The following is a 19709-nucleotide window of genomic DNA, read 5'->3' on the forward strand; positions in this document are numbered from 1 at the left end:
GACAATAATCTTGTATTTCATGAAAAGAAAACGAAGAGATTTTGATTATATTCGATTCCAAAGCCAAAAGAACAAATGATCTTTAATTCCATCAAAAAAAAATAACAACAAACTAAGCCAATAAAAACAAAAATTTCAAATATATCCTATTTCTCATCAGATTAATTCAGAAAAATCCAAATTGAAATATCAAGTTCGTATATGTAGCCTTGAAGGCTTGAATATTTTTGTGAAAATATATTTAACTTTTTATTTTTTTGGGCACCGCCAATAGTTGAGTTGGAGGCAGTAAGATGTATTGGTGAATGTGAGACTCAATGTTGGCCACAAAATAAAAATATTATTCTGCCAAACAATTACCCCCACTTGTAAGTCTTGTAACAATACCATTAAATTCTACCAGTAATTTATTTTACTTATCCTATTACACCAGTCTTAGCATATGGTTGTGCTACATTTATGCCAATTTTCAATTTACCAAAGAAATAGGAACTGGAATCCAACCGATTCATTTGGCCTTTGGACATTACTTTTCGGTAAGTAATGTTCATATATCGAATCTCCTATCCATCTTTTACAAACTGAATTTAGCGATTATTATATCTAGTGTATGCATGTCAATATATGACAATGGTCATAAAAGTATTTTCGCCGCTTTGCCAAACATTTCAGCACTATTTTTTTGGCATGTGGTACTTCTACTACTATAATCTACAATAAGTAAGTAATTAAGGTTATTTGAGGCTAATTAATACATTGACTGATCTTTTATAAAGTCGATTAACAATGACATATACGAGGAAAACCTGGTGTTGTTCCTGGGGAATCAAACATGACAACATTCAACTAACCACTCCACTAATCTCTTTTTCCTCATATTAATGCGCCTCTTTTTATGAAAATTGACAGACAATCCCAACTCAATTATGCACTAATTACTCAGCTAAATCACTCTTAATTTACTTTTTTGCATCCAATTTTCGGGAATTCGACTAAATTCTACTCTGTATTTCGTACTAGTTTTGATCATTCTTGACTTTTATTAATCTATAATCCAAAACTACTCCGAATGTTTAAGTTTAGGGTTTGAAATGTTCCCCACACTCATTCTCTTGAGACTTTAACCATCTTAATTAGTTTATACTCGTAGAATAATATTGATTTTTCGCGTCTGAATAATAACGCGCCCCATCAAGAGAAATGCAGTGACAATCTGTATATGCAAATTACAGCTTCTATTTACCTTTGTTTAATGCTAAAAAATGTCCAACAACGAAAAACTACGAATGATGAATTGAAGCAGTGCATGTCATAGTCAAAGAGTTGGTATATAGAAAATCAATGAAGATCCAGAGTCATTTAAACTTGGTATAATTGTACTCCATATAAATATACTCTGTATAATACAACATTGAACACAAAATATTACGAAGTACTACGTATAGAATATCGACAGTCACGTTATGATGTTATTATCCTGAATTTGATTGTTTCTATAACATGAGTGAATTTAGGAGCCCCGTCCTCGTATAAACATATCGGAACTTACTTGAACTTAGTCGTCCATCAAATAAATATGAAGGGGATAATACTTATATACAAATGTAGGGAAAATGATTAATTGGTAATTTTGATATTGATTAATCAGAATGACGATGAAATGTCTAAAAGACCTTTTTTCTGTACTAGTCCATGCTATTGATCACACTGCCATACCATGCTGTTCCTGTTACAAGAAAAAGCTGTAATGATCTTAGGTCTTAAGCTATCAACAGAAGTTTCAATAAAAATAAATACGGAGTTAAAAAGAAAGTGATATCTCATGAAACATCAGCTTTGACATTGACTTTTCATAATTGCTGATATGGAAATTCAATTGCTTTTCATAATTCCCCCAGCAGTTAATACTAAATCAGAGTTTCAAATAAGCCATATACCTTGGTCGAGATTTAGTTGTCACATTATTAGTTTATAAGGTATTGTCAACATGACAATTTATTTCAAACCAAGGGGGAAATGAGGGAACACTCACGAACTTGCACCATCAAACATTCATACATGACAATGACAATGACTAATGAGGATATTCAGGGAACAGTCCGATTATTATACTTAGAGTATTATGAGAAGTTTTTACATCGGGAGATTGAGACAATGTGACAATTAATTTTACCCCACTTTTTTTATTGAGACCAAGGAATCATAACATTCACTCCCTTGTTCCCAAAATGGCAAAAAGTAAGAAATATAGGACGAACAGCCTCCTCCAATAATCTAACCAAAAGACAATGATACTGCAATCAATCAAATGCTTTGGAATTACCATCCCTCCACATCACAAGAAACACATGCATGATGCAATCCCATCTAAATGTCAAAACATTGTATTACCAACAAACAAAGTACTCTTAAGTATCAGTCCATGGAATCTCAATACAATATACAGCTCCCACAATTTGGGTTACTTAGACTCCGGTACCAGTCTACAAACACATCTATTTTACGACAGTTGTGCATGGATTTGATTTCAAATACGGGTATCTGGGGTAAGATGACGGGTCTGGGTAACTTTTAGCTCACAAAAAAGTAGTCCTGCTAAATAGTCTATGCCTATGAAGGGAGAGGGACAGTGTCCTGGAAGCAAAGATAAAAAGAAAAAGTTCAATTAATATGAAAACTTGAAAAAGTAGGACAAACCCTTAAAGATGAATGAATAGACACAGAGAAGTACACGTGTGTGTACCATATAAATGCCATGAAATGAAATCTAGCTTTCTAGACTGAAAAAGGGTAAGGAAGGTATAAATCCACTTATAAATATCTCTGATTCTTACTTAAGGCAAAACCCAAATAAAGGCTTAACAAAGAAAGCTCTGAGTAAGGTAAGCTAAGCCAAGGTGCAGCAATTAGAGAAAGAGAGAGAGAGAGAGAGAGAGAGAGAGAGAGAGAGAGAGATGTTGTTGCAGAAGAGTTGCCAACCCCACGTGCCATGAAAAGCCGAAAGAAAGAAAGAGAAGAGTTATTATTGCATGGATGAACCTCACGTGTAAGGGATCCTATGCCCACCCTCCTCAGTCCTGAGTCATGAGCCCTGAGTCCTGACCATATAGTATAATTAATTATTACTTAGTTACTTGATTAATAGTTTTAATGTATTCATCAGCTTTGCTAATGAGAGTGGTCCTCGGACTCTTCAAATATTCCTCATTCATATAATAATATATGGTTTTGTTTCTACTATCTCATTATTTTAATTTGGTCAATGGTCAAAGATCCATCTAACCTAAAGCTTTACATGATGATGATGATTATCATCATGATGGTACCACATAATGGCTGAGAACTGAGAAGTGTGTAATTGGAAAGAATCAGTGTCAAGAATTCAAGACTTTCCGCTACTAAGATTTGACACAGTCGGGTTCCACCCATTAAAACAACCCATTTCCTAGTCCGGATACCCAAACTCAATGCTCCTAAAGGGTAGGAGGTTAAGATGGCACTCAAACGGGTTGGACCATTGGTGGTCCATAGCCTGAGTCCTGAGATAGGCAGGTTGGTCAGATAGGACAGGGTCCTTTTAGCCAGGCAATATTTTGGTTGGATCTCTCTAGTACAGTAGCTAGTATAAACTCTAAATGCTAATTTCACACACAAATGTGTCTTTGACACAAAAAAAATCACCACTACTTTTTACCACTAATGGTAATGCTGGACTGCTGGTACATCAAAACCCCGCATTCATTTCAAATTATAGGACAGGATTTGATGTCCAGAATTTTTAACCTTAGCGTTCTGAATCCCGGATAAGTACCTGTATTCAACAATCTTTACCCAAGTCTGAGTAACATAGGTGATGTTTGGTTGCACTTGGGAAGTTATATTCCCTTATATTTGCAATTCTCATGTATTTTAACTTCTTAAGAATTGAGTATTCTTGTTTGGTTGAGCATATTAAATAAGAATTCCCGTGGGAAGTTTCACTTTCTGTGCTCATGTCAACCAAACAACTACTTTGTTCTTCACTTCTTAGTTCCTTGGAAATGAGATTCTCATGCATTAGAATGTCAAGCAAACTAGCCCTATAATATGGCTTAACAAGCTCAAAGCCTCAGTAAACGAAATTGTCCATCACAACTTCACAAGGTAATATAAATCTGGGTCTCATATGAAGGAATCAATATCATATCCTCAGATGGATTATATTGTGATTCTTTAAGCACATATTTAGGTATCCACTCAAGTGTTAAGGACTCTAAAGCTTTAAGCGGAAGGAGAGGCAACCAAGTTGATTAGGATGTATATAATTAAACATAAGTGCTAGTAATTATGTAGACGAGGGTGATAACGGAAATGAAGAGTAGTACTGAACAAGGATTAATACAAGAATAAAGTACATGATAGAAAAGAAAACATAAGGTATCCTAGTAAGTGATGCAGGAGGGGATCTCTATGCAACTCACTCTGCCTCTCTCTCCCCCACAACTCCCAGACTCCCAAACTTTGTTCTGTTATGAAAATCGGTTTTTGTTTAATGTTTGCTTATAGTTCTACACATGTGCTTTCCTAAATTTACCAGTTTACATGCCTCTCTTTGTCCTTAAAAGGATCTCACATGACAGAGCCTTTCACTGGGTCAGTAATCAGCTGTCCTTAAGCTTAGTCAATGTGTTTTTATCTTTTCAAAAAGAGATCAAGAGTTTACTGTACTAATTATGTACTCTAATCATTTCTTATTAATTAATTATTTTGAGGATGCTCAATACCCACTTGACAAGGCTTGATTCAGTTCATTGTAATCATTTTTCTAGTTGAAATCAAACATCTTAGATTCACAATTCTCACTCAATTCCAGAGAACCTGCCCCAGTAAGGCTAAGGAGAGAAAAATGGAATCAAGCCCAACGAGAAATTCGAGCCCAGTCCAACAGGGAAGCTGGGCGGATGGAAATCGAACCCCAATCTCAAGGTTGGAAGGTGTGAGCTCCACCACTGACTCATTGAGCTCTCGCACAATTCCCTATGTACATCTTCAATCAATATGGTTCTCAAGTACTCCGTATACCAATCTCCATGTGTTACTTAGAAGACAAAATATAGAATAAAGTACATCTCGTTGTCGCATGCTACTTAGGGTGCGTTCTATTCACTATTTTCACTTATTTTTTCTGAACTTATTAGAACTTACCAAAACATAGAGTTATATTCCATAAAAAAATAAAAAAAACATATAGTTATAAATTGGATTTGGTCAACCCTTATTTTTCCGGACACTTACCTTATCTGAACTTAACTGAATTTATCTGAACTTATTTTTCCTTAAATAAGTGGAAATAAGGTGAACAGATTATAGTCTTAGATTGACATATGAAAGTCCCAAATTAGTGGGTAAAAATTCTAACCCCCGGAAAAACACATGGTGCAATAAACATGAAAACTAGAAAGCCATAGGCAACCAAATTGTATCTGATCCCCACCCATTTCCAAATGTGACAGTAAAGTAAAACGGTGTAAATGAAGAAATGACAACCACTGCAATTAGAGGACTAAAAAAAGCAACAATAACAACCATAAGTTTTGGCAATTCAACTCACTTTTGTTAATTCGTGGATAAGATAAATTTGGCAACATAGACTTAGATCCTTAAATTAGGACATGTGAATTATATAACACCATGTGACTAGGACATGTGAATTATATAACCTCAAGAGAGATGTGCATACAAGCTTAGGCGCTAAAAAGGGGTAGGAGCAAATCCAGGATTGGAAACTAAGAACAAGCAGCATATACCTCAAGAGAGTATGCACAATCAAATCTAACCAAGAAAAGGAAAAAAACAACAAATATTTTATGCCTTAGAGATCCATTACGTCAGTGTTTGAACCCTTGGAAGGGGGGTCATCTCTGACATATTAACCTTTTCATGAGGGGTATAAACTTGTAAGGTAGAATCTTGGAGACTTAGACCTAAGAATGACCCTATAAATTCTGTGTATTAGGACATCTCTCATTCTCTTGGTATGCCTAGTTGTACTTAATGACGCACACAATTCTCTAGTAGCTTCAGATCAGATTAAATGCATTATTTAAGTCACCTCTCCTTAACTCACAGGATGGCAGGAACCATTAATTTATAAGAATTATAACTCATAATCAGCTAAATTTACTGTTAATTTAACAGTTCTCTGATCATTGTCAACCACAATTGAAGGTTATAATACTGATATTTATTAACAGAACCATCATTGACTACAATGATGGGTTAAAGACCTTAAAGTCTATACTGTACATTATCAAAACCTGCTTCATACTCCAATCTTTTGACATCAAAGTAATTCAAAAAAAAAAGAAAGTGGAAAAGAAAGTTTTACATACCCCTTTGAGTCCAAAGCTGATGGAATTTCAGGGCTTCCGAGCAGAGAACATGATGAATGATTGTTGTATCTTGCATGAGTAGTCGACAAGGCCGCAAGATTTACACACATCCTCAATCTCCTCCTCTGTTAGGTAACTGTAGCTCTGAACTAGCCGCTGATGAAATTAAAACAAGGATGAGGCAGTATACTATTGACTATTCACAAACTAGGAAGCACAAAATAAAGGGCATGCAACTTAAACCAAACAGTAATAACATTAATACTTTTTTTACTTCTGAACATGAAAGAAATCCCATTTATATCTCAGTTTTTCTTTTCCAAAAAGGAAAAGAAAAGTTTTACACATGTTTAGCAGTACAGATATCATAACGAACACTTCTTGCTTTGTTTAGCAGTTCTTATATGAAGCGAGCAGCTTTTTTTACCAACGACATCATCTAGCCTTGAAACAAGCATCTAGAGTACAATGTCATTAATCTTGACCATGCTAAAACGTTTTCTATAACTAGGAAATACCTCAGTGGCTCAGTGTACCCATACACTTGTCCTTGGTGGATCTAATGCAAAAACTGCCAATTTTCCATATGTCCTCAAGGCACAAAGTACCTTGGACTGAGGGAACAAGTTCAGCATAAACTGAGTAAATTTACCATGTCTTTGGACTTCGGATAACAATTTTGGTGGGAGGAGATCTTCCCTCCAAATCTTTTAGACTATGGAAGGGTGACTGATTCCTATTATTCCTTTCCGTTTCCTTTTCCAACCTAATATCTAAAAAGGGATAATTGGTACCATACTCTCCCTCCCGTCCCCTTCTCCCCAAATCCCCTCATTCAGGTTGTCCTCGAGGTTGGAGTAGCCTCGGTAAAGGTGTTGAGCCAGGAATGTTCTTCTTGCAATGATCTTTTATCATATTTTGTTGGCGTTGTACTAAATGTTAAATGCTGAATCATGCGATAGTGAGGTATTCAGTATCCAGAAGAACTAGGAGGCCTTATTAGTACAGTACAGCTAAAAGTTGCAATACAAGCAGCAAAACTAATACCTCTCTTAGAGGCCTTAGTAGTGGAGGTGTTGAAGAAGTGTATCTGAGAAAAGTAGTTCCCACAAAAACGCCACCACTTCGCAGTATGCGGGTGATTTCAGCAATCTGAAAACGTACCAACATCATCACTTAGATAAGATAAATTATGCCAAAAAGAACTGACTAAAAATAAACTACATTAACAGAGAAATTTGCATATAGTTCGAGTATTTTATCCACAGAAAAAGCAACTGAAGATAATGGGTAATAAGATGTCTTAGTGACTTATGAGACTTCAGTTATATCACAAAGATCTCTTGTTAGCAACTTCTTCAGCTACCTGAACCATGTTACAGCAAGCACAACCTCGATTTAATATGAAGACCTCTACTCTCAGCGCACTATGGTTAACATTTTCAATCTAAAATCATGAGAATCATCACGTATTCAATCTAAAATTATGAGAAATGAAATCATGTTCCAATCCCCTTGATCAAACAAGAACCACTATTAATTATGCTCACAGGCAAGATGAAAATAGACTTCTGTTCCATGTAACACAGAAAAGGAACATAAAGCACAGGTTCTAACAAAAGAAAGTCTTTTTACTCTCTTATTCATACACGTTCAGTAAGAGAGATACATGCATCTTTAGATGGTATTGGCAAGCTGAAGTCATCTTAAGGAGGGAAATCCTAAAAGGGCCTGCAGAAATCAATTACAACTTGCAAGATGGAAACTTACAGCATTTGAAGCAGACGGCCAGCAATGTAAGGCAGCGCCAGCATGAATGGCATCAATTGAAGCTGACGGGAATGGTAGCCTAGCAACATCTGCCCTCACAAGAGCAAGAGTGCTGCAGAGTTACTCGTGGCTTACAATAAGCAAAGCAGTCATGATAATAAAAGATAAATCAAGAAGGGAAGAACACTGTAGATAAAGAGAAGCTTTACTCGGATAAAGTAGGATCCTCCTTCTTAGTGAAATCATAACATTGGCGAAGCATATTTTCAGAGAAGTCAAGGGCAATCACACCAGAATAGGTACCACACTTGGCAAATTTTCGAGAGAACAGCCCACTTCCACAACTAACATCGACTAGTAGGCCACCTTCAGCTGGTTTGAAGTAATCCTGAGCCATTCTAAACTGCATATGGCGCAGAAGCAGATCAATAGTTCAATAAACTAACTAGGTAATGACTGCACAAAAACACAGGGTAAAAACTCTCTAATAGTCCTGTATCAACTGAGGAATTATGTTTTATTGCTGCTTCCTATGAGTCCTCTCCACTATAAAAGTCATTATGCTTTGGGGAAGGGTTTCATGTTCTATTTTCCCAAAGAAGTATCCTAACAAAATAATAAAAAAAACATAAAGAAGTAACAGAATGCGGACTAACCTCTTCTTCTGGACCTGGAAAACCACTTCGGTTAAAATTTTGGCGCCATCCCCGTTCATACAGAAAAGACACAACTGGACTCCTGTTTTGTTGGAAAGGTGGGGTAAGAATTAACTCAAAGAACTAGCCAAGTTTTTTCCTTCAGATTGAGGAAAGAAAGCAGCAAACTACAGGAACAGAGGAGGGTAATTACTCTAAACAAAAAATGACGCAATACAACAAAGGTTTTCCTAGTTCCAATTGAAGGTTTAAATAGTAACAATCAAAAAGATGCAGAAAAGAGCTGTATAACATCACAAGTTTATTAGATAAAAGCCTGTACATGTTTCCTTCAAAAAAACAAACAAAAAGCCTGTATATGAGCAACTCAAAAGTGTATCTATGAAACATGGAGTGATTAGGCAACAACCTATGGTGCAATACAAAAAATCAAATATAAAGATAGAACGTCACCAAAAGGCAAATACAAAGTAGACATGAACATCATAGTCATATACCGAAATAGTTCCGTGCCAAAGAATTTATTTTCTGCGTACTCCTCTGAGCCTGCTGTCACTGTAAGATCCAAGTAAATGTTTTTACTGGAGTATGACTTGTTGCACGTTCGACATTTAAAGCCAGACCTGTAAATTGCTTCCCTGAAATTCATAGTACAAGATGAGTCAAAGGTCTCACTCAACTAACATGATTCAAAGGTCCACACAAATACTTACAAGTTCAGGCCTGGGGGACCTTTCCTTATCAAAGGTTCAAAACATATTGGACAAGACAATATATCCTTTTGTACAGCAAAGGTTTGTGAAGTTGTTTCCTGCAATTCCAAACACAAAGTATTATCATTGTACAGAAAGCAAGCTTTAGTTTCCAACACCATAAGCAATAGGGAATATGCGATACAGTTATACAGCCATGAAACCAAATGGTTCCCGACTACAAAAGACTCACCATAGTGTGAAGCTTCAAGAGTTTTACACTTATTCCAAAAGCTTAGAGTTGCTTCTAAAGGCGATACAGCCATGAAACCACATGATTATCGACTATGGGATTTCACATGGTAGGATACAGATGAAACATCCATAACAAAATATGCAACCTCCCCATTTCCATTACAATTAATGATTTGGGGACGGCTAACAAGAATCGACATAGGAGATCGTCAATGTGACCAATCAAACAAGACATGAACGGGAAGTTAAAAGAATAAACAAGGAAGAGGGGGAAAGTAAAAGTAATGAAAGTAAAATAAGAGGTAAATATATTATAAGGGATAGTAATAATAAGTAAAGTTTAAAAAGAGAAAATTAAAAATAAATACAATAAGTAATTAAGTATATTTGAAAATAGCATATAAAAGTTAGCCAGGCCTAAAATCCTACAAAAGCCATATCCGTTTTGTGAAAGTTACCACAAATCACAGTAACGGAGTAATATAGTGGGTGAGGAAATGGTACAACGATTTCAACGGTTATTCTTCGGTAATATCATATCATATCATATCCTTAATTATGAAAGACCGTGACAACTACTTCTGGACGGAGGGAGTAGCGTTTTAGTTACCATTTAGCATATCTACCACTAACGGTCCGTTTGGTAGCCGGTCATAAATGGTATCCATGGGAATGAATCTGTATTTAAATTTGTAAGGAAAATCAATATTCATTGATTCATTCCCATTGTAATGCTAGTCCACTAAAAGATACGAAGTATCTCTTTTTTCTTCGTAGATTTTCATTACCACCACCATTTGGGGGAGTGATATTGAATTGGAATGCAAATTTAAGAAGAACAACATCAAGTTGGGATATAAGGTTTCATTACCATGAACATTATGATGTTATTTTTCTTGTTAAATAACACTTAGATTTATTCTCACTCCTGCAATTTATTACTGTCTACCAAACGGGCAGTAAGACCTGTGTACATTTGACAATAGCATGCTAAATGCTAAATTGCTGCTGTAATGTTGTTGCTATTCCTGCTAGCATTTTGAATTACCAAGTTTAGGGTAACATGTCAACTGAATTGCCAAATTGCAATTATGATTTTCCAAACAACTTTCTAAATTCTTAACAATTTCAGGCTTCAACATAACATACATGTACGGTTAAGAGAATCTAAAATTAACATTAAAAAAGCCCAGAAAATTGAACATTCTACTCTTTATTTGAACAAAAGATCAGAAATTCGAAATCCAAATAACAGCGAATAGCATAATCATGTTATAATGAGTGAACACGAATCAAAAATAACAATTATAGCAAGAAAAACGAAGTAAAAAGGAGAGTGTGTGAAAATTACCGGTAAGTTGAGGGCAACTGATGAACTAGCTTGAATTGGAAGGCGGGAACGGGAATGGGAAGGGTAGAAAATGGAAGGAGGGCGAGATTGCGTAAATTGAGGACGAAGATGAGGAATTGAATGATTTGGAAGTAAATTTGATATTGAGAAGGCCATAGTCGCAAACTGTGGAGGTCTTCACTCTCAACTCTCAACTCTCAACTCTCAACTCTCATTCTCTTTTTATTTCTGTGAAGTGTAACCGTGTGTTTCTGTGGAAGCAACGACCCCAACGAATGCTAATTTCAGCCCTCTCTTTCTGTTTCATCGTATACACACTCCACAGTCCCCACAAATTAAACTTTGCACCCGGTTGCATATAGCTATAACGGTAACCAGGTTAAAAGCACAAACACGTTTGTATGGTTTAAAATCACATTTTTAATTTAAAAGTACATTTTTGCGTTTAAAAGCACATTTTTGCAGTTTAAAAGCAAATACAATTTTTCAGAAACTATTTCAGTAATTTAGTCGTACTTAACAATATGTGCTTTTAAAATGGATTGTAATTTTTGTTTGTAAAAATGTATTTTTAATCGGCGAATGCTGATGTAGCCATCCTCATCCCAACTAAAATTTTCACCCCCATTTCCGCCCCAACACCCGTGGCGGGTACAAAATTCATCTCCATCAATGCTCCAACGAGTACGAACTAAAATTCATCCTCTCCCCACCACCCGCCTGGTTACACATCCCCGTCTCACCCGGCCCCCACCCCATACCCGCGCCAATACCCGCCTAATTTTTCGTATTTAGCAAACATTTGTCATATATACGGAGTAATGAAAAATTAACTTTAGAAAAACAAAATACCTTATAACTAAAAGTAACATATACAATCGGAGAAATACCTGCCATAACAAAAAAAATGCAAACAAAAAAACTTTAAAAAACTTTAAAGTCTCACCTAAATTCATATTATCACCTAGAAATAAATAAACCCACAACCGCCCCATCACCTATGGCGGGTATGAAAGGGGGCGAGTGGGGATGGGGCGGAGCGGATGGGGACGGGGCGGGGCAGGCGGGCGGGCAAGGATGGGGACAACATGCGTATTTTTTATTTTCCAATGGATTTACATCTTTCATTAATGAAAATTTTTTGATGCCCAATCACCCATGGCGGGTACGACTTTTATACCCATTACCGCCCCATCACCCACCAAGCCTACCTCCATTCCCACCGACTTGGGGCGGATGCGGGGTGGGTCTCCCACGAAACCCGCCCCATTGGTAATTTATAATACAATAAATAGAGAGAAGACGAGGGTCTTATTCGTTGTTATTGCACGTACTTGTATAATACTAAGGAGATTTCATCCTAGTTACGAAGACTAGCTAGGGCATGTGTGCAATAGTGAAATAAGTCAAAGGTTCAAATTCTCTCTTCGACATTTGCAATTGTAAGAGCAACTTCAGGAGAAGGGAATATCTTGCGAATATTTAAAATGTTAAGTGATGTGGGTAAATTTACTAATGTGCAAATCTTCAATAGCATTCATCAATTAATCTTTTCTTATTGGACCTTAATATTAGGTTATATTCCCTTTTTACTGTATGGCCCAAAACCCAAGGGACACATGTCATTCCCAAGTTAACCAACTAATCATATTCTTTCCTTTTTAGGGTTACCTAAAGAGTGAACAGTATTAACCCTCTTTCCAAGGAAAATGGGTTGGATTTTCGATACATTGAATACATCATTATTCATGATATTGATTGCTTTTCATTATCTCTAAATTTAGTCCACTCGCCGAAGGCGGTAGGAACTCCTCGTAGTAGAACCAAAAAAAAAAAAACAAAAAAAAATTATCTCTAAATTTATTATCTCTTTCGATCCCTAAAAATCCTTTATCTTACTTAAGTATCAGAGGGAATATTCCTACGGGAATGTTCTTATTTTGCAGGTGATGTAACCGACAGCGTGTTGGACAAAACTCTGCGTGGAACCGAATACCTCATCATCATAACCTCCTGGAAATAATCCCACAACATTAAGCTATTAGCTATTCCATTGTTGCTTTCTAAATTGACTTTGCTAAGCAAATTAGTTGTAGAGCTAATGGGTAGCTACAATTTTACAAGGTAGTGCAGCTAAATTTGCCATATCACATTTCTAGTTACATTGCTTTTAATCTACAAGTTTCTCGTTGGTTGGCTACAATACCTTGTAGCTCCCTATAATATTTTATTTATTTTACCTTTCCACTTTTTTTCTTCAACTACCTACTCAAAAGAGCTACAATATCTTGATAGTTGCTTACGTAATTATGTATCAATTGTTGCCTACCAACTCATATATTTTAACTTTTTGCAAGCATACCCTTTCTTATGACCACTGGAGTTGCTCTAATAAATTTAGAAAACACAACAGACACAAACTTTGCGTGAAAAAATAAAACTAAATGTAAAGAAGTAATTATTAATAAATAACCAACTATTGGAACAACAAATAGATGAAAATTGTGTCGCTTGAAAAGCTGATGTAGCATGACAAACTATAAGATGAATTAGTCAATCATTAAATTTGCTCTATTGCCCTTGTCAACTTTACAAGGTAGTATAGCTAAATTTGCAATATTATATTGTAGGCACGGAAAATTCTTATACGTTCCACATTGGATATTATTCGGGTCAAAAGTCAAAGAATTGACTAAAATCATTTGACGGTCCGTTGAAATAATTGATTTAGGTTCCCATATTAATTTAGACCATTTTAGTTAATTTAATCAAACCCGGATATTGTTAATGGTTTAAACCCAACAAAATGGCCATAACTGTTATAAAATGGGTCACGACTATCAAGTCCAATCCAAGAAACCCAAGACAAGTTGAAAACCCTAAAAGCCTCCCTTACCCTATACATACAAGCTTTTCACCTCATTTTCAAGGAAGAGAAAAACAAACGGCAAAACCCAAAACTCTCAAATACTCTCCCTGTCAGTCAAGCCACACCAAATTCTCTCCAAAGCCCGAATGCCCTTATTCAAGAAGATCAAATTCGTTCATGAGCAACACCAAATCGACATCAAATCATCCTGGTGGAAGAAGAACAACAAGAATACAAAACTGACGAGTCGTTCTATTCTACATCAACATTCTTGAACAAGATCATGCCCGAAGGCCCTCATTCAAGTACAAGTCAAATTAGTCCGTGAACCAATCAAACAAATCCGTGAGCCAAGTCAAATTTAAAGTGGAGATCGAATCAGAAAAGCAAAAATTAGAGATTGTAACCAAAATAAAGAAGAAAAAAAATCAATAAAAATATATTTTGTTCACTTTTTTTTATTTTGTTATTTTGTTCACATTTTTGGTTTTGTTATTTTTACAAAATATGTGCGCGCACGAAATCTAATCTAATTATTGTGTAAATATGGCACTGGATGTGGTACGATATTTTGGCCCAGGTACAAAGTTGAGACCTTGGGCCACACTTTTTTTAAAAAAAAATACGACTAGATACAATAAAGCAAGTTAAATTGAGTGAAATTAGGTTTGTGCTAGTAAGCACAACATGGTGCTACACGTGGGCTTGGACCTTGCTTGGCTGCCAAAATTTTGACACGACATGGCACATAGATGAAGCTAGTGGGTTGGGTGTGTGTGGGGCCTATCCAGACCCAAAGCTTGTCGGCTTGACACGACCAAGTGTTATCTATATTATTTTGAATTACTATAAAAAATCATGATCAATAATTAAGAATGAAACAGAGGGAATACCCTAACGCCTTGTAGAGTTATAGTTGAGGGCTTTGAGGCTGACGCGGATAGCCTGACTACCATACACTAGTATCCATGTCGTGAATTCAACTCAATTTTAGCTTAGACATCGGAAACTCTATCAATGTACGTATGACATACGAGTATGAGTAAATTATTCATATTATTGTTCACACTAGCTTGTCAATGTTAATTACCATTGTAACGCTTTTGTACAACTTGTAGGGCATACACTATAGAGGGTCTTTATCTAGCTTTCTTTCTAAAACTAAGCTATATAGTCGAATGGTTGTTTGGTTGCCAACAATCTACATCAATATTTGTGAGGCTTATAGGAGATGTATAGTTTTTTGTTTTTGGTAATTGAAACATGTGGAGTATCAATGATTAAACATAATTAAGATAATTATTTTTAAAAAAAAGTTTGATAAAGCTAGAGAAGAAAATACTATTCTTTGAAAATTATTTGATGGCGCGGGAACTGATCTTTGCATGATATTATACGGAGTAGTTCATCACTAGCTAGTCGAAGTGAGTAGAATTGTAGAATGCTACTCATATCCGTGAAAATAGTGTCATTCCAAATTTAACTTGTTGAGGAAGGCCATACGACTATGACAAGGAACGTAACAAAAAACTTTGTACAAACACTTATATATGAGGGTCTTATTTATAATTAATAACTTTATCACTGCATAGTTATATTTTATATTGTTGACCGATATCAACAGTTGTCGGTTTTACATGTAAGTCGGTCTTATATGATCTGACTTAAACATTGTGAGATCTTGTGTGGGGGGAAGTCAAAAATTTGCCAGAAAGTAACGAGTGAAATTGTTAGACATATAAAATACATGTTATAGCAACACTATTTGGAACTTCCCTCTTTGGTTGTCAACTATTGGGACAGAATTCACTCGCTCGTTTTTATTTAATTAGTTCATACCACATAAATTAAAGGGTTGCGACATCATTTTGTTGTAGCAATCTTACGTATTGGAGTTTAATTGATATATATAAGTGTCACGTATGCTATACGTCATCAGAATATTTTTTTACTATAAATACAATATTTTATACTATGAAGATAGTCGATATAAAGAATAAAATAAATCAGATTATTAAAACACATAAGCATGTCATGTCATCGTTGTGATACGACTTAAAAGTCGCATATTACGACCTTTATCATTTTCGCAAATTAAATTCATGAAGATATCTAACAATTTTGTGACACGAGGGACCTGCTTGCGCTGGACAAATTGATACATACGAACCAGCCCTATTCACTTGCCTAGCTAGCTATAAGTCTATAACCCACCTCATCAAACCATTTCCAAATTAAACATGCCAGCTAGATGATCGATGTACGTACATACGTAGACATCACCGTCTGTGTGTTACATTATTGATCGACCTCTAAGTGTTCTCACCATTCACATTTGACATTTATAGGTAACAACAGTTGGAAGTTCTCATTGAAAAACACAAAGAAATGAGTATAAAATAAAATTAAGAGTCTCATATTGGAAAAACTATTTATATTCTCATTTTTTATTAATTGGGGAATGAGTTTAACTCTTGTTTAAGAAAGTATGAGAATGGTATGGGTGGACAAATAAAACACACGCGCGTGCACCTGGCCGGGCCAGGCCAAGCTTGGGCCTTGAGCCATGGATCATGGTACTTGGTACTTGCGTTTCGTGAGCGTGGAGTGGGTTTTGTGGGCCTTATCTATTAAAGTCGATGTTGCACTAATTATGAAAGGCGATCGCATTCTGTTCTACTGCACCGGGAGGTAGTGCATAATCATCTTTTAGGACAGTGGGTATCCACGATGTAACAATAGTTCATCAACCAGATAAATTTGTTCTAATTTCAGTTCAATCGCAACAAAAACTACGTAGTACATAGTACTGTAGTAGATGATGGACTTTAAGTTGATGATATGCGAAAATTTAAAGAGGTCATTTAGGACGTATACTAAAAGTACGGACATTAGGATAAATCATAAAATGAGACGTGCATGTAATAGCGCAATACATGTACTTTGAAAAATAATCAATTTTTTTCTACAAATGATCTTTCTTTGAGAAACTTTCTCCGTTAGAAACTTTTCCCGTTAGGTTTAGTAATGGTGTAATAATTACACCATTTTCTTAGAATTTAAAAACTAAGCTCCTTACTTTAGTAATTGAGATTCGAGAAAAGTGGGCAACACTTTTGATCGGCAAATTAAAATGGGTCCAATATACAAGAAGACAACCCTAATAATTTGGTTATCATGGGAATTAAGTAGGAAACACAAGTGGAAGCTAGACAATGTGGAATCTTTTAGCTTGTGTATGTGTGTTCTCTTTGCCCAACTTTGGCGCTCTTAAAAGTTGAAACTCAATCGTAGGAACACACACCCTCTTCTTCAAGTGCCAATGTTTTGTCACCACCAGACACATTCACATAATTTCATCCTAATTTTTTTCCCTTTTTTTTAATATCTACGTAGTAATAATCTAGATTGTATTTTATTTCCTATGTTATACTTATATACATTACATATTATGAATAATTATGGGATAGATGGTGTCGGCTAATAGATCTTTGGACTATGAAGTATTACTTGACTGCGGGTAAAGAGAATGCATTTATATCATTATATGGTATACTTGTGATAAAAGTCGGCCATATACCTATAATGTCCATGGTAATTAATTATGACGGTTTGCTTCAAGTATGTCATGCATTTTCTTAATAAGCTAGTTTTCATGCAGAGTGACCATAATCTTTGAATTTGTAATCACGGTTCACTTGGAATATCTCATCTTCGTCATAATTTGGTTTTCAATTACCATTTATATACGTAGTACTACCTCCGTTTTAAAAAGTTCTTTACAGTTACTATTTGCACGGACTCCAATGCAATATTTAACTACTAATATATCCAAATTCATATGTGAAAAAATTATAAAAAGTTGATATTCTGAAAGTTAATAACGAGACCAATCTAACAAGATCTTACATGTAACATTTTGATGTATATAATAGTGGGAATTTACGGTCAAAGTTTTCATACTTTTGGCACATTTTCCAAAGCGTAAAGAACTTTCTGAAACGGAGGTAGTATATATTACCACTTATCATCTAGATCGAGAAACCATAATCTTCGAATTTGTCATTTTATCCCAAAATACAAATAAAAATTAAGGGATTGAGGCCGGGGATGAGAATAATTGAGATCGAATAGAAGGTGGCCGGTTGGTATTGTCTAATCATTCTTCCCAATTGATGAAAGATATTAGGTAGGGTTCTTATTGACCGATGAACATGCATGTTACAAAAAAGGCAGGAAAATCTTAATATTCTAACTTATAAATTGAATAATGTAATTTTATATTTCAGAAAATAATTCTAATTTGTGTAGGAAAAATAGAAAAAAAAATACTTTTAATTATTTATATGATATAGGAAATTAAAATAAAAATAATACTAATTTATACTTAGAAAATAACAGATAAGGAAAAGGTTTTTCGTCTTTATTGATTTATTGGGTTTGTTCTTTCACCTTCATCTTTCCCGTCTACGTCCCTAGAATTAAAAAAAATTGTTCTTCAATGGATGACCATGGTTTGAAATTCAATTGTTTGCCTATTTATAGCCTTATGTATAATATTTTGAACGATTTGTGATTTATATATAGCCATATGTCAATATCTAATTTAATTTGTGTATGTTTATACTTAAGAAATATTAAAAGTCACCGTACGTACTATACGAAATTATAAAGGATGAATGTCAAGACATAGTCGTCGACTCGTCGGAATCATGACTAGTCATTTGGTTGTATATATGTAGTAACGTTGAATACATTGATAGAAGCATGAAATAACGTACATAGGTTATCAATTACCCATACTCAACCCTTCTTTTCAGTCAATATTGTAACCCCCATTGCATGTTAATTACTTAACTAATTGTGGGCCTTTTCATCGATCAATCGACAAGATCTTCTCTATACTTAAATGTTTTGCTTATAAAATACTCGTTTGTGTTTACCATACTACATGTATGTGTAAACTTTTAGATAAACATAGGATTGGAGCTTAAAATGTATACATTTTGTATTTACTTCGTATTACGTAGTCGCTCGCAAGTTGCATGTTCATCTCTATTATTCTCTGTCAGAGGACCAACTCAACCAAAAGCTTAAGCTGATGGTTGAAGCCCTGGGATTGGAGCTTAAAATGTATACATTTTTGTATTTACTTCGTATTACGTAGTCGCTCGCCAGTTGCATGTTCATCTCTATTATTCTCTGTCAGAGGACCAACTCAACCAAAAGCTTAAGCTGATGGTTGAAGCCCTAAGATTAGTTTTATACTCTATCACGCCCCCTCACATGAAAGCCTTTTGGGCTTGAAGTGTGGATGCAGCATAAGCCTCCTCATACCTAGCGCGAAATATTCCACTTTGAAAGGAGGGGTGGATGAGATTTGAACCCGTGACCTTTGCGTCACGTTGGCTCTGATACCATGTCAGAGGACCAACTCAACCAAAAGCTTAAGTTGATGGTTAAAACCCTAAGATTAGTTTTATACTCTATCATTCTCCCTCTCTAGCTATTCGGATTTGGAAATTTTAAGTTAATAATATTAAAAAATATAGTTTATTATAGGGATTATCATCCCTAATTCCCTATTACTACGTATAGTTTAATTATATAGTTTAATAATTAGGGACTGATGCATAAAGTAATTACATCATGCATGATTATAATCAGTAGAGAACTACAGATTGATATAGTAGTATAAACTAATTAATCTCAAGCATGTTATATTTACTTAAAGTAATTGGTCTT

General features: G+C 35.2%; 1 protein-coding gene across 2 annotated transcripts; it reads right to left on the reverse strand.

Annotated features, from left to right (window-relative positions):
• Window positions 1–1447: 1447 nt before the first annotated feature.
• LOC110799245 (uncharacterized methyltransferase At2g41040, chloroplastic) lies at window positions 1448–11370 on the reverse strand. Of its 2 annotated transcripts, none has more exons than XM_022004465.2 (9): window positions 11096–11370; window positions 9511–9608; window positions 9295–9435; window positions 8798–8879; window positions 8351–8544; window positions 8142–8253; window positions 7419–7523; window positions 6372–6527; window positions 1448–1742 (listed from the first exon to the last, which is right to left on the reverse strand). In XM_022004465.2, exons 1-8 carry the CDS (start codon window positions 11249–11251, stop codon window positions 6399–6401), a joined length of 1017 nt encoding a protein of 338 aa, XP_021860157.2. In that variant the 5' UTR covers window positions 11252–11370; the 3' UTR covers window positions 1448–1742; window positions 6372–6398. The 2 variants fall into 2 exon arrangements, with proteins under 2 accessions (XP_021860157.2, XP_021860156.2); XM_022004464.2 differs by having other exon boundaries at window positions 1448–1726; window positions 11096–11360.
• Window positions 11371–19709: the final 8339 nt, after the last annotated feature.

The sequence above is a fragment of the Spinacia oleracea genome, chromosome 2 (genome assembly GCF_020520425.1).
Source record: "Spinacia oleracea cultivar Varoflay chromosome 2, BTI_SOV_V1, whole genome shotgun sequence".
In the NCBI taxonomy this organism is placed as follows: Eukaryota; Viridiplantae; Streptophyta; class Magnoliopsida; order Caryophyllales; family Amaranthaceae; genus Spinacia; species Spinacia oleracea.

Bases quoted from the DNA above. Each gene is read 5' to 3' on its own strand.
- LOC110799245 (XM_022004465.2), bottom strand. From the start codon at position 11,251: ATGGCCTTCTCAATATCAAATTTACTTCCAAATCATTCAATTCCTCAT. The intron at 8,545-8,797 runs GTTAGTCCGCAT...CGCCATATGCAG, and splicing joins TTCCAGGTCCAGAAGAAGAG to TTTAGAATGGCTCAGGATTA. The intron at 7,524-8,141 runs GTAAGTTTCCAT...GTACGTTTTCAG, and splicing joins GGCCGTCTGCTTCAAATGCT to ATTGCTGAAATCACCCGCAT.